Genomic DNA, 23,007 nt, shown 5'->3' with positions numbered 1-23,007 from the left:
AAGGTCACACACGCTCGACCTAATTACGAATCCCAAGTTCAGACAGACAATGCCACAAGAGAACACTGAACGCTCGAAATGCTTTTGAAGCACATCTCAAGTCACGTGACTCATGAGATATGCTATATCCTGATGTGACGTTCTGCTACGAGAGTAATGACATACAGTAATTGTACATTTTACAGACCGTGTCTTATCGGCACCTATTTATGTAGATACTCTTCTGTTGCGAACAAACAATAAACGAAACCACCCTTTCCGAGATGAATACCATTTTGGAAACATTTTAAAATTCGTCGGTAAGTTTGTTTTTATCAAAAGAAATTACACAAAACGAAACAATTTGAAAGAACAAGACATAAAATTTGGTCAATTTTCGAATCATTTTAAAAACAAATAGACTCAAACAATACTTTGTTGGATTTGATCATGTTTTCGATTTTTTTTTATATTACTTATTTATTTAGTTCTTGTTTTGCGTTACGATCTCCTTCCGACACACATTCTATAATTTTGCTCGAACATTACATTCAATGTTGTTACTGGTTTGTGTTGAGTGTGTAATTTGCTGTGCAATTCTGCCGACGACTTATTCCCCACAACAGTACCCCTTTCTGCCTGAAGAGTGGAGGAGCCTGCATTTGTCTAAGAAGTAGTAGAGTGACCCGAAAAAAGTGTGTGTACACCGTTGTCTACGGAATGAAAGCATTGTAAGGTGACACAATTCTTCATCCTTCCGGCAATTGTTCTAGTTTAAATTCTTCACCTTCTTGGCTACATAACTATCAAGAAACAGCTTTTTTTTCACAGATTTTAGTATAACCTAACCAGCGATCGATAAAATTGTAAAATCTGCTCAAACAAATAGAAAGAACGAACTGATGTATGCCATATCCTTGCGACTAATATATGGAGGAAGTAATTGAATGACATACAGCAAGACACAGCAACATGCACGGATAGGAACACACCAAAAAATACATTCCACTCGCATAATTACACACCCATAAAATCCGATTTCAACCGATGTTGCGACGAATGATGAAGTTCATATGTTCCGATGTACGGGAATCGTTTCGGAAGATTTGAGTTTGTACAGAATACAACCCAAAGAAAAGGGCTTCCAAAAAGACGTTAATTTACACCAATTTTACGACGCACATCTATGACATGGAGAGGGTATGGGGGGGGTAGTGCGGGGAGGGGGTTGATAGTTTTCCTAACGAAGATTTTTAATATTGTGATAAAACAACAACACATACGGAACATTACCAGAACATTGGATCTCTCTGGGAAGACAGTGACGATGCTGGCAACAGGATGAAAAGGAATCGAAACGAGATACAACATTTTCCTGTATTATAAAACATTATCGTATTTGACAATCATTTATGACTGGACATTTTGTCGTCGCCGGGAGAGAATTTGGACGGCTTTTCCATGCAAAACACCGACCAGAACTACCAGAGAAACCATGCAAAAAAATCGACAAACATTACAAAGATAATGTTGCCGGATATGAAAAAGAAACGATGATAAAGAAAAAAGGAAACCCTTTCCGATTTTCGATTTCCTTAAAGAAGAGCAACGAAATAGTCCTCCCACATGTTAAATTCTTTTCGTATATCTTAACAACTATTAGACTCAAGTGCACTAGAAACACCGTTTCCACGTCCTTTTGCTCCACACCACATTGCTATCGCATTGTTTTGTCATACACACTTGCACGCGCGCACACACACACACACACACACATGACATCACATCCATCAACATTTAATTTCAATTTGGTTCGATGATCAGGGGAAGATATGAACACTGAGATATAATAATGGCGTGAACTTTAGTGCTGGTGGATGGATGGTGATGTGGTGAACGTGAGAATTGAATATCAACATACGATGATGGTCACACGTCGGCACCAACCTCAACATTGGGCCATCATCCCTCCCTCTATCTGCATGCGTGCGTGCCTGCCCGTACCTGCCTCGCAACTAGCTCACATAATCACATCCATAGCAACCCAATCCTGACGGAAAGTTCGGAAACTAACTGATTTTGCCTGGGCGTACTGCCGTTTCGTGATTGACTTCTTCTATATACTTTCCGATCCCCACTCCGATGTTCTTCAGGATTATGTGCAGAAGGAGGCATAAGCATGCGCCAATGGCTTCTTCCAAAATTACGATTTTTAGCTTCGCACATGGAGGATTCATGAGTTCGAGTGTAATTCTTTATTCATAATGCTTCATCCATACATACTATAAGTAGTGAACAGAATGGGTTGCAATCAATAAACATAACTTAACCGATGGTTCGAAGGACATCCCGCCCCTTCGAGGTAAATAAGCTTGGTCCTAGGACTATAAAGATTTTTTAGTGCTGTCTCCCAATAATCCCTACTACTCGCAGCCTCCAGTGAAGCTGATCAGCTCGCATATCGACGATGATGATCGTTGGCTACGTGCACAGGACACTTCCTATCGACATTGAGCGGAAAACGGAAAAAATAATGCGCAATATAGAAGGACTTCGGCGTTGATGGTCTATCCATCATTACTTTCTACGTGTGGCGTGTTTCATCGAAATGGAACGATACCAGATGTTCAATCAAAAACTGCATCTTCAGGGATCACTCCTTGCCAGAGCTTTTCCAAAAGGAGCTACTAAGTGTCTCTCTCTGTCTGTTAGTAAGTTTTGACGGTGTTTGGGGCATACTTGTCTCTGTTGTCACATCTAGCTTCTCGTAGGTACACTTAGAAATGACATCGAATCGTACGCGTCCTCTTGTTGTGCGCGTCCTGTGGTACAGTAATGAAAAGGCTTCACATAAGTACTTTGAGAACTACTTTTCGATCTATGGCGTTCAATCTGGACAATCGTGAGCGTTTGAGATCCAACACTATTTTCTTCCGGCAACCTATACTGACCCTTTGTTGATTCTGTTCGTATGAAAGTGTTTCTAAACAAACTTGTAAAAGTTTGCGGCTACTATGATGCAGCCTTCCCTACTCCATACTCCATGTAAAGCAATGTACCGTAGAATCTAGCAGAAGCTGTGCCTCTATTTCAGAATGTCTACCGTTCACTGATGAAGACGCTGGGCGTCATCCTTATGTAAACACCTTCGACCGCGATATGAAATAATAGAAGAAAAATCCGGACACGAAATGATTGTTTAACCAGTTTATCTGTAATTATTGTATACTTAAAGATTTTCTTGGCATAGAAACGAATGTTATTTTGTATCGGTCCATCTCAGCTTATTAGTTCGATCCTTTGTAGTTTTTGTTGTGTTTTTTAACTGGATTCAATGGTATCTCGGGTATAGCTGCCGGTTTTAAAATCAATCGGAATTACGTGAAGTTACTAGTTCATTGTAGTGTGTTTGACTATCTTTCACCACAACCTGCTATACGCCATAGAGCGAGTTGGATCAAGCTCTCACATCCCAAGTTGAACTAATAGCCGGTACTGTTTTGTATGTTACTAATCATAACGAATGGAGAAAAAATATGATAAACCCATATTAATTTCCTCAAGAGACCGCCCTGTTCCGCATTGTACCATCCCATCGAAGATCTTTTCTCGCTCTCTCTCTCTCTTTCTCCAGAAGCTGGTCGTTCCGCCGGGGATCCGCATCATCTAATAGAGGCATCAGATTCGTTCCTCAAAATTTCAAACACACGATTTCTAGTTGTACTTCGGGTACCGCGTTCATCCACTTATTCTACTCATCACCACCACACCAAGCAACTGGTTTCAAACGGCATTGTGTTTGTTGTTTGTCCTTTCCGCGCGACCATCCACTCGTCCAGTCCTGTTGTTCCGAAGTGTTTTTTTCCAATACAGCTCCACCATCCGCACAAACGATGAAGCCCGGAGATACTTAGCTAATTTTGTGATCTAACCGCTCTTAAATAATAGGATAGCGACCTGGCCGAGATAGAAGTAAATAAAGTGGCGCGTTTCGTGCGTCACGTACGATCCGAAGTTTCGGCCGACGATGCAGTGCCAGGTGGGGTTGTACTTCTTATCAAACTCTTTCTTTATGTAGGCAGCAATGTCCTAAAATTATATAAGCATAGCGAGGAGGAAGAAAAAGCAAAACGTTAGCAGACATTCGAAACACCGTGACTTATAAGAAATAGAGAGAAGAACTCTTAAAAAGGATGAAACGATGGAAAGCATAAACTTGTTATAAAATAATAATCCTGAAAATCATTTAATCGCAATCGAGAGAAACATGGAGTTCAGTTACCCTCTTCATGTGTGTTTCTTTTTCTTCGATACACAAACACTCCGAAGTGGGCAATAAAAATCCATAAAGGAAATCTGTTGCCTGCGTTGTAAAACACGTTTTTCAAGGATCGTACAGTTTTACGAGCTTTTATTCAGGGTAAGCATCCATCGATCAAACGATTCTGACCGACGTTCCTAGGAAATACAGTCAAGTTGCTTTTTAAAAAACATCTGCATTTCATTAATGTATTCCAAAAAAAAAAAAAAAAACGCAGCATTGGTAAAAACATATACGGAACCCTGTTAGTAATTGAAACATGTGTTTCCCACGTTGAACAGTCTACAATAGTTGGAATTCTCTTCGCTTCCTCCGGTAGAATATTTATAGAACACACCATACCCTCTCGACACATTTATCGGGGAAGAGACAGTTTCTTCGTTGTTTGTTCTTAATTTTTCAACAGTTCCAGCAATCGCCGTAATGGTTGGACAGTAACATAACATAAACCGACGGAATCAGGAGTCGGTGGTGGGTATTCACTTTAATTAAGCGACCCGACCCCCATAGCCGCACCATAAGCGGTTTCATGTATCAATTAGGCTTATGTGAGGTGTGGCGCAGGGTCCTCCACAGTAACCGTTTTAATCAATTCCCGAGCATATCCAACCTGCGGGGAAGGTGTTCAATGAATAGCTTTATTGCTTCATTAAAATTTGAATATCTGCATGCATTGGTATGCAATTTGCATTCTCCCAGAATACAATAAAAGATTTATAAAGTTTACGCTGCGGGACGGAGAAGTTGAACTTTTCAAATCTCAATAACAATTGTTGTCCGACCGAAAGTTCGCGCCATTGCTTTCTGACACAGAGCTGACTTCGTTTGAATCGTTAAAAGAAGTTGTAAAGTGCAGCCGAGATGATACCACTCTTACCATAAAAATTCCAACGTAAAACAAGAAAATAAAGCCCTCAGTCAATGATATTCTGCAGATCGTTAACGAAAAAACACATCTAAGTTGACTTAAGTGAGAACGAAGTTAATAAAGTTTAAGGTGTAGGAAAAACTTAAATTAAAAAATGTCAACTAATCCACCAGTAATTACGTTTGCGATTGAATGTTGCAAACAATACGAAAACAGAAATGTCTGGAATTTAAGGCTTATACTAGTTATTCGTCAGAAATGGAAATGCAATTTCCCCCAACGTAATTAAAAAGGACAAGTAAAACAGAACTATTTTCCTTTTGTTCCAAACAATGACCACTAAGAATCCAGAGGCATAAGGCATATATTTCTTAAATTTATGGAAACCATCATTTTTTGCTGCATTGACTATGTCGGATCTAACACACCTAGCGCTTCCTCTCATCATCAACAGGCATGCAGAGTCTATTGAAGAAAACGGGTCGCATCGGTAAAACTTTTTCTTCCTGAACTCAGTATAAACTCCCACTGGAATCCAACTTTTCCCTGCCCAACCGGCAGGCAACTCCAGACACATATTTATCGCACCCATTTTTATGGAATGTCAGCGTCTGTGTGTGTGTGAGTGTTTGTGGCAACGAAGTGTTGTTTTTGTATGCAACGAGATCCGGTTGCCAGCAACAGCCGCAACCTGCCGAGAAGAGTTCAACACCGCACACTACCGGAAATCGTTTTTCTTGCGCTCAAAAGGGATGCTAACAAAGGACTTCACCATTCCTCTACGATAACGATGGAGCCTGACTATAGAAGGAGGAGGGTTATGCTGGATGCTGCATCACCGGAGAGCGTGAATGCATCTCTCCTTTGTGCAACGATGCATCAGCTCGGTTGCGTTGGAGGGGTCTGTCCATGGTGAACGCGTGTATGACAGTACAGAGTACGAGAAAACGCTTGAGCAGTGGCCGAGCACCAAACGAACAGTTCACATACGACGGCGAGCCTTAGCGAGCCCCCTTGTGTGTACATGAAAGGTAAACATAATCACAACCTTGCCTCCATGGCCAGAGTTGGGCCCCTCAGCAAAAGCACAGCAGACTCAGGACATTCGATCGGTCGCAGCATTCCACGAGCAAGGATATTCCACCGTCTCTCGTTTCACAGATTCAGCTTCGTTGGGGTCATGTTTGTCTAGCAAATAGTGGAGATGAGCGACATAATCAGCAGCACTCGTCTGCAGAAAGTTTTAGGTCACTTTTGGTCTGTTCATCATCAGTGGACGAGAACTAAGGTTATGATAATAATGATGATGATGATGCACCCTCGCCCTTGTTCGTATCTAATTCCGCCTGCATCGCACCAAGAAGAATGTTGTTCCAATGCACAACCAATAGCAATATATGTAAAAAAAAACTCAATAGACGTCACTTGCACGTCGATCATTAATGCCATTTATCATACTTTATGTTCAGAATATGTTTTATCAAAAGAGCTCTATCATATGCATAATTCACTTTGCCCCGTAGAAAGTCATCCTGTCTGCGTTGAGTTGGCTTAACATTGAGAGTGATGCTGTTATGCAAACATGATTAAGAAAAAATCAATTAATGGAATATAAAAAAAATCCCTATACCAATGCAGATAAACGAAGGCAGATACCGGCAGAAAGATGAATAAAAAATCCCCTGTGCAACACAGCCCACTCTACCAAATGCGCTGCTCTTTGGACGAAAAATCCGCTGGACATGTACACGTTGGACACGTCAATGACTAACAAATGAAAAAATCTATTTATAAATTTAATTTTAAATTTGGTGTGCTGGGCATTACCGGGAGTTTCCCATTGTTAAACGTCAGTAATTTAATAAAGCCATTAAAACCATGAAATTCGAGACTATCTACTCCTCTTTGGTATATGGAAGAGAAATACATGAATTTAACTAAGCTTCATGCACTACATATTATCGTGTTCCCAACAGCAGTTGCCGTTGAACAGCAGTATTAGACCAAGAACTCAATCTACTTCCCAAACTCCGTAATCGATTACGCGACTAAAGATACTAGAACATTCAAATCCAAGTAGCACACGCCGAAGAAGTATTACCAGCCTACTTTGATGTTTTTTTTTTTTTCGGAAGGACCACCAAAACCCACACAATTGCATCAACCTTTTTCTTGCCAGGACACGGACACTCTTTGAAAATGTTAAGGTTGGCTGCTTCGTAACATTCTAGTAATAAACCTACCTCTCTTAGTATACGAAGTCGTAGGCGTCGGGTGCTCCTGTTCCCAATTATAGTGAACTTGGGTTTGTTTATTGGGCTCTTTCTGGCTCGTTCTCTTTCTCTCATGTACCTCACCCCAACTCTCTTTGACCTCCGGAAGCACAACCAGGTCATCGACTAAATCCCGGTCACCTCGAAAGTTTGAGGTGAAAACAACGCATACCAGAGAACCATTTCGTGGAAACGCGTGAAAAGGCTAGTCCGAGTGGTGTGGTGGTGGTGGTGGTGGTGCAAAAGGATAATGGTAAGAAAACGCGCAATGGTGGTAGACATTTACGAATTTGCTGCTGGATGCATTTTCTCCTAGTTTTTGCTTCTTCAGCGTAATAGCCAAATAAAAATGAAACCTCGCTAAACAAAGCAGTGGAAAATTAGAAACTTTTACTTGTCGCATATCTGAGCGCGTTGTTTCATTCTTGTCAATCCCTACCTTACGTACAACTTTCCGCGCTGTCCCCAAATGAGTAGTGAAGCTCATAATTCACCCTAAATGCTTCCAAAAAGACTCGTCCCCATCGCCCTACGCCTTCGTCTTGGAAGGCACCGGGCATCTATTTTTCTTTCAACTCTTACTTCTGCGTTGATAGGTTCTTAAAGCGAAATTTATTTGTTTACCGCACACAAACAGCAGCAACCGGAACAACCGGAACGGCTCCCTCGATGAGTAACGAGGAAAACGGAAAACACCCGATGGTGGAGACGATGCTTTATAATGCGCATACCACATTTCCACCAACCCCGGGGAGGACACACCGGGACATAGTTAAAACTATTTTATATATCGATCCGTTCCGCTCACGCTTCTCACATTTAGGTAGGAATATTGTGGAGAACTTCTTTCCTAAAGGATTTTTTCCGCAATGGGGTTCATCGTCAACCCTAGGTAAATGGTACCTCTAATGTCGTTGGGGAATTGCTTGCTAGTATACGCGCAACTTCCTTCAAACGACTAATAATTTTTAGAACCAAAAGAGCACGCAACACAATTTCCCCAGTGTTTAACGCATCCTGCACACACCTGTTCCGTGCGTAATCCATTTCATTGAATTAAAGTTATATCAATTATTACCTCATTGAATCTATATCTCAAATTGCTTCCATCTAGTTTAACTTACATTTTTTTCAAAACAGTACAATATTTACGATGCCATTGTGGCAAAGAAAATGACATCATCGCACTTGGGTTGCCAGAGACAACCATATCAACAGTGTACAATTTGCTCATTAAACACTTTCCTAATAGTATTTTCTCCCATCCACAGCGTGTTACCTGCACCCATCGTACTACCATATTCGCGCAAAAGATCGGAGCAAAACCTTATTCCAAGGAAAATTTGTTTTTCCCCGAGGCAGTAAATACAACTTTTCAAACAGTCATTTTCTTACACCCTCCTATTTCTTGGAAAACCAAACGCGAGTTCACACACCTAACCCAGCGATAGGCAAAACGAGAGAAAATGGCAAAGACTTTCCATCAACGTCATCTCACAGCCGCCACCGCGCCTTTTACCCGACGCCCATCCAATACCTCGTGTCTCGGGGTTCGGAGGATAATCGCGATGGCAGCCTCCTCTAATCTTGACATTAAATGGATTTATTATTTCACTTTTCCTCCATCGATGCTCTTGACGGTGGTGCAGGCAACAAGAGCGTGTCGTGTGGAAGAACAGTAAGCGGCGATAATGGGGGTGGCGGAGGAAAAGAAGTGTGCAACAAAAAGCTTGTCGCATAGAAGAAGGTGGCCGACGGTCGGCTGCCTCCGTCGTAGAGTTGAAAGCAAATAAAAGTTAATTCCAAAATTGAATCAGAGATGCCGAAGGAGCAGGACAAGAGAAATGGTACACCATTCAAATACCACCACACCCAAACCTCTGCTGGCAGGGATGTCCATCCGGTCTTCCTGCTCCGGTCGTCCAGCATGGTTGACCGGGAACCAAAAAAAAAAAAAGGAAAAAGGAGTGCACGCAAAACAGGACCTCCTTTTCCGGTCGGTCATACAAGAAAAAAGGGAAAACCAGGTGATGAGCACTCTTACAGGTATCATTTCTACAGAGGCGAAAAGAAAAACCACCCGGGAAGAAAATCAGTCGCTTGTTGAATTGGCCATCATATTCGTGTTATTTTTGTTTTGTAGGTTATGGCTGCCAGCGTTTAGTGCTCCTTTATCCATTAAATGTTTCGCCAGTAGTAAAAAGCAACAAGATGGTTTGTCTCTCTATCGCTTCTTTCTCTCTTGCTGCTGGAACCTACCAATACCTCACATCGCAGTCTAGCTCTGCGAGTTGATCTGACTCTCTTTTGACTACCCGCTCAGTTTCCCACAACCGGATGAAAGCCACCCACACACTAAAACCCAACGGATGGTACGCAAAAGCGTAGCATCACCGTTTGGTGATGCTGGCGGCGTAGGGTTGGTGGTGACCTGCTATAATTACCACTTCCTCTTGTGTAGAGCGCAGCAGTGGCCAGCTACCACATCTGGCTTTTCCGCCGGTGCTCGCATTCCTGGGTGGAAATCCGTTCGCCATGATGCTGTGTCTTTTTTGACGCTAAATTTAGCAACGACGCGTCCGTCGATCATAAAATGGAAAATTCCAGTCCACTCTACCCCGGCCCCGAAGGGTGCGTGCGGGGGTTGTGAAGAGAAAACGGGGGCGATAAATAAAAAAAGCGATGGGAATTAAATTTAAAAGGATTCTCTCTCCGGTTGCGTATTTTTCCAATTCGTCCTCCCCACCGTTGGTCTACTCCGATGATGGGGACATCAGTTTCGAAAAACTGTTCAACTATTTATATACCCCGCCAACACACCGATGATGCCAGAAAAGTGGACGAATGGCCAGCATTAGATCTTAATACCAACTTTTCCGGCCGTCACCTTTGGAGCGGTATCCATATTTCAATCATCTAACGTCTTTATAACGACGGGAAACTCTCTCTCTCTTTCTCTCTATCTCAACACTCACCCTTTTTTTCATAAAGGTTTCATAAATATGTATTTCGAGGGAACCACCAACTTTTCATCTGTTGCTCTCGATTCTCGATCGATCTAAAACACTTATTGCCAATCTTCCTTTTTTCCGGGGTGAAAGAAGAGGAGGAAAGCTTTCCGCCGGTCCCTTTCCGGTCCCATTCAATAACTCGACGCTCTCTCAAAATCTTCACTTATGGTGTCCCTCGTGGCGGGAGTTTAATTCCATTAGGAGAAAATAAATCAATCAATTTATGAATTAGTTAGCCCTGCCTTGTAGGCGGCTAACGATTTGTGTTTGGCGTGATACAAAACAAAGCTAAAGCCGTTTGCTTTCCTCGGAAGGAAAACGGAACGCTCAAACGAGGGGAGGGAAATAATAGACGTGCGGAAATTTCAACTTCCGCATCCGGAAAAGGATCTCAAGTGGCGGTAGCCGAGACTCGTTCGTCTTCGTAAAGCAAGAAATATTCATGACAATACGACATCCGTGGCAGTTTCCACAAAATGTGACATCAAGAGAGTGACTTCCCACGACATACAACAAACACACTGAAATGTGGTTTGTACTTCTTGAAAAGCTTGCAAAAAGGGTGGGTATCGAGGTGTACCATTAAAATAAAGCATATTTTAGCATCAACTGATGGCTGCTGCTTGTGAAACTGTCAATTCAATTAAGGAAAGGAGGAGTATTGTGGGGGGGGTAATTAGTTGGAAAATTTGATAGCAGAATTTTCATCTCCCTCATTTGTCTCAACCAGACCGGCTGTAGGCTGTAAGTTATTCGCTCTACAGGTAAGCGAACTTCTGACCCATATTCTGACGAGTGCTGCTGCGCTGTTTATCTAAGCGCTCAAGTGACTTTCCGAAACACCTTGAATCGCCTAGAAATTCATCTCGCGTAGGAAACTTACAGTTACTACCCAATAACATCGAGCACGGAGTGGACCGTAGTGAAATATGATTCGAGATATGACAACATGGCCTTCCATTTCTTCTTGGGGATCTGGCTAAATACCGTTTTATCTACCTCTTTCAACGTGCCTGTTAGCCAACGCCGTGCAAGCTAGCTTTGAGAAGGTGAGATATCATACGCAGCAAACCATCCATCCCACCTGACAGAACGGACCATAAATCAGCACCGTTTTGTAAACTGTGTTTTTGTATTGTGTTCTGTATCGAGATAAAATGCTCTGAATGTCAACATACGCACCACCAGGACCATGTACAACCGTGTTCAAACCCATTGGAGATGGGGGGGTGAACCCTTACTAATGAAAGGGAAATTAAACGATAATGTAGTTCAAACGGATAAGTGTCATCAAAAGCGATCAAAAGCTTCATTAATGGCGTTACATTTACCCTTTCCCTTTCTCGCAATGAAACGGGATAAATAGAGGTGGAGTTAATAACTGCTCATCGCAAGTACGTTTAACCAAGCACTCGAAATCTCTCCAGCTCTTCTGGGCTACTTGCCTACCCCACTTTAAATGAGCCCTTACCTTCTTAGTACGGTGATAATACACACCATTTCCCTTTTAAGTTTTACATCCTGTCGATTATAGGTCTCTCAACCGTAGAGAAGTGATCACTTATAAAAAAAAAACCTGTGTAGAATCTTCACGAAGACATTTCGATACACAGCAAAGTATACCTGGCTCGGGAGGTGCTGTTTTAAATTCTAGGCCTCTAACATCAGAGTTCCCCATTTCAACGGTCTACCATAGTGTACCTTAAACCTTCTTTTTCTGCAAAAGTGTTGATAATTATACAGTGGCTTTTACACTGAAGTTGTCTCTCATTTCACAAAGCTTTGGCAGTGAACTGTTCCGAGCAAAGGCGCATCGCGTAGAACGCAAAAAGCCAAAATGTGTCGTGTGTCTCTGGAATGAAGGTTCAAATGTACTTGCCATCTGTTTTTTAGGTCAAGCAATCCGCTTTTGACGCCGTTCCATTCGGGATGAGAGGCATTTCGCTTCGTTCGTATTCCCTCACTATAGCGCAGTTTGCGTTGAGGGAATACGTACCAAACATCAAAGAATTTTGGAGTGGAATAAAACTTACGAGCAAAACTAGGGCACAGGCAGTATGATATGGCATGGCGACGTTTATTTCCATCGGATGAATTCAGAAGGTCAATCAAACGGAAAGTATACCATTCGATAGCGATTGGAGGACAAGAGAAAACTCAACTTTATTGCAGTTGTTAACTAATCCGTTGCAGTTCGTGGTTTAGTTTTTTTTATCTATATCTTGCCTCTGGACATATCTTATACTGGACATAACAAGAACAGTCAAGTTATAACAACGCCTTCTGCTAGAAACGTCTGCCGAAAATAAACCAAACCTAAGTAAATAGCCAGTCAGAAGCGACTAGTTAATATGTGTGCCCTACAAATATGGATATTTTGAAATCATTAATCCTACCACGTGCAACTGTGAAGTTTGAACTACAATATTTCACATTCTTTAACAATGTATCGATATTTTGATATTGAAGGATCCTATCAAGTAGAGCAGTCAGGTCAAGTAGAAAAACCGATACTCAAATGAACGATAAACTCGGATGCAGGACTACAGAGAATATGCTATGGTGCACCAGCAGGAACCAATTTTCCCGAACCTGTTGTTGATGGTTGCTTCCAGCAAATTGCTGGACCATCGATTTGCAATACACTTTACTCCGACGACGCCGAATGGCGAGAAAGATGATGCATGGCAGGCGGGAAGCGGTCGCCGGTTGGTTGGCTGGCTAGCTGGCTGGCCTCAGTCGGTCACCATCATTAGTGTGTGTTGCCCTGCATAGGTGAAATAGTTCTACCCCTCACGGTGACGGTCACAGGTCGGTCGTCAGGGAGCTCTAACACAACAAATGCAAGCCCTTGGCCGTCGTGCCGATATGCCGTGGTCTGGTGGCGCGAGCAAAAACTCATTAAACGTTGGCCGTCCCTTTTCGGAATTAGATCGATATGGTGGTGGTTTTGTGCTGGTGTGAAGCGCGGCGGCGATTTGGCTCGGGGTGAATTTTAGTCCTAATGGGGCCTTTGTCTGCTTTGTTGCTCGATTGCATACCCTTGACGAATGTATTCCAAAGGTTCTTCTGCGGCTTTATAAAGCCATTGAGGACTTTGGAAAACGTAACTGCATTGAGTACTGTTTTGCACAACGAGTAGGACGCCACGCGTATTTTACGGGATTATATCATGATGTGATTTAACCACCACCTACCAAAACTGCAATATGGAAACGAACAACATGCTAAACAAACTACCATTTTCACTTTCCGTATATAGCTTTCCCCGGTTCAAATAACCCACCCACCGCACAAACACTGATCTAACAATACGCCACCTGTTTTATGCCCCCGTCAACCAATTCATTATGTCGTGACCTAACCTAGAACACATCAGGTGACTAAGAAACCCCTACTGACTCGTATCAGCACACTAAACTAGGGTAAGTTTAATTATCCCAAGACAAATCTAGTCCACCAGCCAGCGCATTGGAAGGGTGAATTTAAGTGGATGAGTCAAAAATTCGGTCAATTCCGGCAAAAGTAGATGACTGCGCGTAAGCTAGCAAAAAAGCTATCCTTACCCCGTCACACTACGCGATTCGGTTGCCCCAATCGAAATCGACAGACAATTCGAAGAACCACGCGATAGGTTGTCAAAGTCAGTGGTAGTGTTCTCATTCTATCTAAACGATAGCAATGAATATAGATTAGTTACCCCGATGCTATCGCCTGATAGGAAAAGGATTCGGCATAGCCTGAACCTTTTTGTTTCTAAAAATATGCACGATTGAAGTGATTCAAATAAAAACTAAACTAACTTGTATATACGATGAACGATCCAAATTCTAAAAAACTTTACAAACTTGTATTACATAATTTGCCGAAGTAAACACCCTAAACAGGATCATCTTATCATTAGGGAAATATGTGGGAACTTAACCGCACTCTACTGATACAAGAAGGTCAACAAGGATTTCAAGCAACACAACACCTATTTTTTAGTTATTTTTCTTCCACACCATTGTAAAGGTGGAATAGGTCCTTGAAATATCTAAACCTAGTAATGACCTCACAAAGTTTCATTGAAGGGTTAAGAAACTCAACTGACATCAAGTGAAAAGCCAGTCCTTAGCCTTCGGAAAAATAGCTATTCAAAGGCTCCAAATGGTTTTGGCACCATCAAGGATTCCGCAATCCCGGAAACAGTTCTCCTCAATTGGATGCCGGGCTGGTATTCGTGTCGCCCGGCTGCTTTGGAGAAATTCAAAGACCACTCTATGAGGACAGAGTATTGCTTGGCCGCTTATGGTACTAATCCAAATGACCCCCGAATCAACATCTCGATAGGATTTTACACCCAAAGGAACGCTTCAACTGAAGGTGATTTTATACAAGGACATAGGTGTTGTTTTGGTATTCTCATACCAGCCATTGCTATCGAAAAACAGATCAGAAGTTCTATATTTATTGGCCGTAACCAACATGAAGAAAACAATAAACAAACTTCCTTCTATCTTCAATTTTTCCATTTCAAAACCATGAAAATAAACTCATCGTACTGAAACGCACAGGATTGAAAGACAATAAAAAACTAAAGATGTAAAAAGAGAAACTAGCATCTGCATATAAAATGGGAGTATTATTGCGAAAATTTATAGACTTCTCCCCGCCGGCCTTTACTTTTGCTATCAAATCGATACCAAATTCGCACGACCTCTCGCATCGAATGGCCAGGGAGATTAGCTACCTAAACCTCGAGTTGTGATGTTATGCCAATTTTTATGGGACAATCGGCTCCAATGGTAGGCGGCGCTACAATACGGTTACTTCGATCGACTTGTGGGTAGAATTGCGAACTATGTTTTGCTTTTCCTGCCAAAGGATACACGATATCGTTGCTGCTTCCCAACCCAAGCAGGCACCGCAAGTACAGTAGAACAAGACTACCGTGCCGCCTGGTGAGGCGGAAGCATCCGTAGGGGAAAAAATGATAATTTGGTTCTACCAATGCCAGGAAGGGAAGGCATTGCCTTTGCACTTGACATAAATCAGTACCACTTGAGTGGCCCCGCTACTCTCACCCGCATCGAAACGACTCCGCTTTCATCGGCTTCGTACGTTGTTCCTGTGAAGTTTCCTTTCCACTTCCGGCGACCGGCCATTTATAAGAACGCGAATGTGCCCACGAATCCAAAATGTGTGCGCTGAGGCTAACACTTCGAGAACATCGACCACTTGTGATCAAGTGCCGAACTCTGAAAGCGGAACTTACCAGCTTCCTGTCTTCTCTTTCCGTACACCTTGTTGTCTGTCTCCTCCTTCTTCCTTACTATAACGTGACACACACGCGAATTTATTCTGCGATTGTGCGACCGTTGTTTCATGTATGGCGTTTCCGCTTTTATCGTTTGACCATCGATTTTTGTTTCCCCATTTACTACTAACATTGCAACTCACGAAGAAAGTTTTCCCAGTACCTTTCAATGTGCATTTTGCCCACGGCCATTAGTGGTTCTTCCTGTGGAAATCCCATTCCTGTGGAATGGGATTACTGTATACCGTTTCAATTCATCGGCATCCATTGCTCGATGATGATAACACGCTCTCGATGATGCTCAATTTCCGCAGCGCATGTGAAAACGGTAAGGAAAACGAAAACTTCCATTACCAAAAAGTACACTTAACATGTCCCTCCTTCTACAGCAAACTCAAATGCGTTGTATTGTGCACGCATTTCTCTTTTTCCGCAATCGATTGCATTTAAAATTGGGGTTTAAGGGCGGGGAAATCCTGCTCTATGTTTTTCCTCTATACGGGTTTGAATCGTTCAACGCGATTCGTTCAGCACACTCCGGCAAGGACCATACAGGAAACAAGCCAGCATTTTGGGCAAACTTTCGTCAGCGATGAAATTGGTACTGGAGCATTGGAAGGCAGTACGTACTTTGGGGGGCCTTATATATACGAAACGTGGCCAAGCGCACATTATACCGCGATACCCTCTCCTTGATGCAGGAAAAAATTCAGCAAATGTTCTCGAGAGTGGAACGCCTCTCTTTCGCCAATCCCCAACTTTACCCCATGTTGCCTACCTCCAGCTCTTCGCTGCAGCATATTGATTTTCCGTGTTTATTTTAGGGGGATTGATATGCGTGTCCGTTCCTTAACGACTATTTTTCCATCGGCCGATTCCTTCGTCCGTAGAAAAAAGAACATTTCTAAGCACCCATAAACTTCTACAGCGAAAGCATGAAGAATTGCTTTTCAAAAAGGTTGCAAGAATAAGTCCATGTTATGTTTTCATCCGATACTACGGATGTTTATCTACAAATGATTCGTAGAATGAATCAAACTTTCAAGTTCAACACAGCGTAAACGATTCCACAACTATTCAAAGGTAAAGGAAACAGATCTGCGAACACAATTTCAATTATGTTGTTTCATGAACATCCTTGTAGACGTCCCTACTGTTCCTGCCAACATTAATCGTTTTTGCTGCACAGCTACAACACTGCAAGTAAAACTTGGGCCAAAGCTAAAAATAATACAAATTTATTACAGACGCATCTTGTCGGACTTTTCTAGCGCGACCCAAGCGATACTGCCTCGCAAGAAAAACAGCTGTTTCACACTCCACTCAACGACCACCGCCGTGCGCACTCCGCCGGAAAATCATTTACCATTGGTGACATCATCATAACTCACCAACCCCCGGCTACTACTGATGCTTTTAGTCACCATTCATTCGCTGCACCAAAAGCAAATGCGGTCATGGTCGGGTCGTGTGTGGATGAAACGGAAAAAATAGGGTGGGAGAAGGGCGCAGTTTGCAAGAGTTCACACAATGATCCCTTGGTTACTGTGGACCAGTAAGAGTTAAATGTCTTTCAACCCGTCTCTTGCGGGTAGGTTGAAGTAGATAAACTTGAAGCTGTTCCTTCCGACAAATGAGAACACTTCCTGCTGACGTAAGACAATCGTCAAGGGAAACGTAAGAAGAATGTAAAAGCGACGATAAATGTGTCGTAACGGCTGAAGGCAACAGGGCAGGGAAGGAGAAAATTAACTTAAACCCATGTTCACACGTGATCTAACACGGTGCAGCATCGTCACTATTCAGACGCCATGCTGTCTATGAACTTCAGCCGGGTTGAGGTTGGTTCTGTCTATTAAGAACCAACACCCAACGGTACGGAACTCTCGCCCCACACACGTCTGGTACAATTAACATCGACATCAAGGCACGAGAAGGTCGTTCGTGAATAAAGTTTACCAAGCGATATGGGCTTATTACATTATCCTTTCGATAGTTGGAGGCACGAGCAGCCACTTATTGCGAGCGATACCGCGCACCGAACGTCCTTGACTGACAAGGCCTTGCTCTGTCCGCGCCCGTGTATCCTTGTAAGCTCGTGCATTTTCCCGGGATGTTTTTCCGACGCGAGAAAGAGAGCACACCCTTAGCCGTTGGAGGTTCCCTTTACCACATACCTTTTCTATGTTATATTTTTCCAGCGCTTGTGTTGCACAATCCACCGCATCCTGCTGCATTTCCTCGCCCATGTCGGCATTCTTGATCACGGCTTTGCGGTCACCCATTTTTTTAGAGCTATTGGTTCTGTTTGTTCTGGATGGCGACGAAGGTGAAGAAGACGAAGACCTGTGTGGTGAGAGGGAGAAAACAATGTGAAAACTTGATTAGATTCCGTGTCCATAAAACTCCCGATGAACCCATTTCCACCAGCAACCGCATCATTTCCCAATTACAATGCCTTTGTGATCGCAAACTGAGCATCTTTTGAGCAAAATGATACAGTGTAATTAAAGCTTTTCACAGAAATAATGGGTTGTGGGATCTATGATCAGATTTTTTTAAAGCACGCTATAATTTCTTTTTTTCTGGATTATTAGATGGATCACCACTATTTATTGGGGAGGGAAAACCCTTTTACTATCCCACCCGTCAATAAGATCCCTAGCGAAAAACCTTCGATGCGGATGTGATTTTTTTAGGAATTCTAGTGTTTGACGAACCCTTTCTACGATGTAAAACTTCTGTCGACTCTTAACCGATCTTTCCAAAATGATATGCTTGGCTTCGCAATGGTTGCTTCGGTTTGAGCAGTTATTGTTCGCACAACTCAAAATCATTTGGTATATGCCTCCTGAGATGGTGAAAAACATAACAACGAAAGTCTGATCGAAACATTATTCAATTTAGTCTTTAGTAAATTGTTTTGGAAAATGAAATCACCCTAACTTTCCCTTAGCACTGCATCAAAAGCAGCGTTGTTCGCTCTTACTTTTTTCTCTCACTTTTACTTTAATGTCCCAGTCAACAAAACGAATAGGGCGCAAAGAAATGGTTGTGGAAAATCGCATCGTGGCGAGCGCTGTTTCGCATGTTCATGTACAATTATGAGAGTGTCGGAATCAACCGCCGTCCATAATTTATATCCAGGTCATAGACGTTCATAGCGGCAGCAGGGTGAAATAGCAAAGTATTCCTCCATGGGCGCTTCTTCTTTCGCATTACCAAAAAGTAAGTCAATGATTAGGTTTAGCTTCGTGATGTTGAACGTGTCAACTCATGTGATCATCGTGTTGCTGAAAATCGCAATAGAAGATTTTGAGGTGAAAAATTAAATTTCCAATACACAAGCACCATCGCGTGTAAAAATCCTTTAGCGGCGAATAACGGGACAGCGTTTTTAACAGCAGCACCTTCCGAAATCGACAAAAACACGAACAACGGGGCGGGATGGATGCTTGCCTTGCTAAGTAGGAAGGTGTCACGATGCATAAATAGCGGCAACACATAATTCATTATAAGTGGCTTTTTTGCGTTTACCCAGCCAAGCGATCAGTTCGTTTGCTGCCATTACGTACCGCACGGGAAACATGAATAAAAGAGTCCAAGGCCAGTTGAGGCCACAACAGAAAAGGTACGGCGGCGCACATCCACTACACCCGGAGATGGCATAAATAGCGACCTTGAACAATGCCTATCCAAGACGAGCGAGGCGGGCTTGGTAAGTCAACCCATATCACCCGTTGTCATCACGCTCCTACCGCCCCGCCCTTCCTTCTCTTACAGCTTTATTTTGATTCGTTGAAGCATGCTTAGAGGCTAAAATTTCTTTTATCCTTCGTACTCGTCAAAGTCCTGGAAGGATACTCTACTAATACTTTAACGATACACTGCGAAACCAACATCTACAGTGCCTGGATCCTAGTAAGCTGGGGAACCATGTTCGACACGAGCTCCGAAGAAACGAACAGAAAATTCAGCTCCACCTTTCGCCTTCTCGGAAAAACAGGACACCCCAAATAGGTATAGCGCCCAGCAAAGGAGGCCATAGGGTAAAAATGGAAAAAGGACTGTAAGCATCTACCTACCTAGCGAACAGAAATGGTTTAAGGGTTAGTGCATACTTTTTTTTCGCATCCCAGAGATTTGCAACAGTTCCATAATTTGCAGTCAACAACGTGGAGCCTGCTCTCTCGGGCCATGCACGTGCAACAACATACGAACATTCCACAGCCAGGACGACGCGCATGTATGGACGATGTTTCCCGACTGAGCAAGAGGAACGTCATAAAACGACATCGTATGCTCGACGATACTTTACAAGACCATACCCTTGGCGCTCCGATTATGCGCTGGGTGATAAAAACGGTGAAAAAAGAAACTGCAAGTTTGTTCCCTTCCTTTGAGCGGGGCAGCAGTACACCATCCGTATATTGCAGTATAAAGTCAGAGAAAAGTTATGGCATGAAACAAGGCCCAAAAATGCACCGTTCCTCCAGATAAACGCGCGCGTTGTTGTGGTAGCGTGGACGGTTTTGTGCGCCACGACGAAGCTTCTAGTAGGTTCGATGACAACTTCCACCACGTTGGCGGGTAGGGGGCTAGGTCCAACGGATTCCCATACAACCAGACCAATGCGGTCCGTCCGGGGCGTCCGGGGCATCCGGGATCCGGGGATCCTTGGGCTGCAGAATGATGTGTCAACTGTCACGCGAACGCTTGCGTACTTTTCCTGTCGCTTTCTTTCTCCCGCTAGAAGACGAGCGTTTGCGCTCCCACGAGTCCGAAACTCAATATCCGTTGGCTCGCCCGTCCCGAGGCTTCCGGCATCGGCGGCCAATTGGAGGAAGAAGAGAGTAGATGCACAGGAAATTTCATCAGCTACGTCACAAGCCGTCGCTTACTTCTTCAAGCCCTCGCCTTGCTCCAACAAGCAACGATTTGACGGCAGTTAACCATTTACAGACAGATCACGTCCTACGGTAGAGAAAATTTTGGTGGTATACGAATAAACCGGCTTCTCGGCAGCAAACGAAATACGCAACCAGGAGCGAGTTAGAGGCATTGGGATGGACGAAATAGGATCGACGAAGTCGAAAAACGTATACCCACACACGTTATTTGAGTAGCAGTGTCCCTGCACCCGCCAGCCGATTGTCCTACACCGTTGTGTACCGAAAAAAAAAGCCGCTCAACACTTTTGCCCTTTTCTAGCCACGGTGATGGGGCGACGAGCGCACGCACATGCACTACACGAACAAATTCCAATGAAGACACCCTTCCTCTCAAGAAGAACCTTTCTTTTGTAGAACACACTTTTGAAAACGCCGCACCAGGTCCCGCGAACCGATAAAATGTGGTTCTTGTTTGATTGCGCTTGCTTTTTTGCAGCCGCCCTTTTCGTTCGCAAATTCCCACACGTCGTTCTGCAACCTGGCGTTCTTTTGCAAACTGCTTCGTTCTAACACACCAGAAAAGATGCTCACCGTCTAGTATTTGTACTCCGTTTCGACTACTTTAAATGATTATCACCAATGTTTCGTGGAAACACGAGATCACACTTCGTACGCAGGTTACGTTCTCGCTACTCGCGCTGCTGCTTTCCGTACTCTGACTGCTTGCGGAACGCGACGTACTTCGCACAAAACCGCCAGTTAAAATCGTGGAGGTTTCTACCAGGCGGTTTCTAGCAGCCGAAAGCATGCAAAACCGTTTGTAACCGGTTGACGTGACGTTTCGAAAACAGTATCGTATGCTACGGGGAAGAAAGAGAAGGCCTCGCGCTGTAGAGATGCGAAGTCGGAGCTGGAGCGAATGGTTTCACCAAATCCCTACTGGGAGCTTGTGAAATGAATCTTCTTTGCATGATTTACAAGCAAGAAATAGCGTTGGTAGATAAATTAGTCGATCTACCGAGCCCAGATCTAATGAATTGTTGGTCACTCCTTTGCCGCATTGGAGTTAAAAGATTTGATCCCTTGCGTTAATTACCATCACTAGCTCGTTAGATTTGTATTACCGGTAAAAGGGCTTCACGTAGAACAGCTCACTAAAATGCTCGAAGAGTCATTTATATGACTCGCAAGCAGATCGATTTATACACCACAAAATTACACTCTCAAACTTGAACCGGTTGGCGGTTTTTTCCCAGCCAATGTGCTCTAAACTAATGAAACGCATCTAATTTAAAAAAGCCTCGTGAAATGTTTTTGCAACCGTTGCGTACCAATAATAAATCTACTATGTTGCTAAAATAATAAATTAACTCATAGGTATATTTTACAGCAAACAAGCTTTCACATTGAATATATCAAAGTATTGAACATTTACCAACGTATCTTGATTTTGATGTGTTCCGAAAAGGTTGCTTTAACTGATTTGCTCATGTAGTCATAGTTTACCGGCAGTGAAACCAGATCGATTATTTAGCCTTCGGTATCGAATGGGATGCAGAGTACAAATGCCAGCATTCTTTATTGCTCCTTTCACCGAGAAATGAATGGAAAGGCTTGCATGCCAAAACCTGTGGAAGAGAGAGTTTGAAGAAAATGTTCTTTTAACGAGCGAGTGTTTAATGGACTGGAGGTGCTTGAGAAACGAATACATTGGTTCTATCAGGAATAAGAAATTCAAAATTAAATCAAATTGAAGCTAAACATGTTTCAATGCTAGTAACAATGTTCATTATTAAATTAAACTATTGCTATTTCAACTCAATACAATATGATTCAGTTTAAAGATTGGAAACCCCATGTCACCGTTTCGTGCACGAATTCTGGAACCAGCGAACCAAAGTGACAAGGACATCAGGGCGCAAAAAACAAACACCACACAATTTGGTTTTAAATTGGTATCAACAATCACAGTTTTCTATACGCTGTGATTTAGATGGGGCCGACAATTTTTATCGACTATCGATAAAATCGCAATAAAATGTGGTGGTCTACTTGCCGAAGGACGAAAGAAAGTTGCTGCAAAACCATATACTTAATCATGCACGCACACCACCGCATACACCAAGGAACATGTTTTCGCAAAATTTTCTCTCGCAATTTTCCTCTCGACGTACGTTGTTTTGAAGCCTTTCTGAACTCGGTCGAACAGCATTGAGGCACGAATACGGTATCGCAGGTAATATTTATCATTTTTGTCTAAAACTGAATAATTTTCGTATGGGGACCTTAGTGAAGTGAAGCGAAATGATAGTGCGGCGAGACAATTGAAAGGCATGTTTTTAATTTTACTATTAATAGTTGCCC

General features: G+C 42.9%; 1 protein-coding gene across 2 annotated transcripts; it reads right to left on the bottom strand.

Annotated features, from left to right (window-relative positions):
- Positions 1 to 3,591: 3,591 nt before the first annotated feature.
- LOC131288713 (dynein light chain 1, cytoplasmic) lies at positions 3,592 to 22,134 on the bottom strand. Of its 2 annotated transcripts, none has more exons than XM_058317885.1 (3): positions 22,079 to 22,134; positions 17,929 to 18,097; positions 3,592 to 4,068 (listed from the first exon to the last, which is right to left on the bottom strand). In XM_058317885.1, the coding sequence occupies exons 1-3, from the start codon at positions 22,132 to 22,134 to the stop codon at positions 3,907 to 3,909; spliced, it is 387 nt and encodes a 128-aa protein (XP_058173868.1). In that variant the 3' UTR covers positions 3,592 to 3,906. The 2 variants fall into 2 exon arrangements, with proteins under 2 accessions (XP_058173868.1, XP_058173869.1); XM_058317886.1 differs by lacking the exon at positions 22,079 to 22,134 and adding an exon at positions 21,235 to 21,378.
- Between the last annotated feature and the right edge of the window lie 873 nt (positions 22,135 to 23,007).

Source organism: Anopheles ziemanni, chromosome 3 (assembly GCF_943734765.1).
Source record: "Anopheles ziemanni chromosome 3, idAnoZiCoDA_A2_x.2, whole genome shotgun sequence".
In the NCBI taxonomy this organism is placed as follows: domain Eukaryota; kingdom Metazoa; phylum Arthropoda; class Insecta; order Diptera; family Culicidae; genus Anopheles; species Anopheles ziemanni.
Note: the sequence above shows the minus strand (reverse complement) of the source record. Positions and strands in the feature narration are given on the sequence as shown.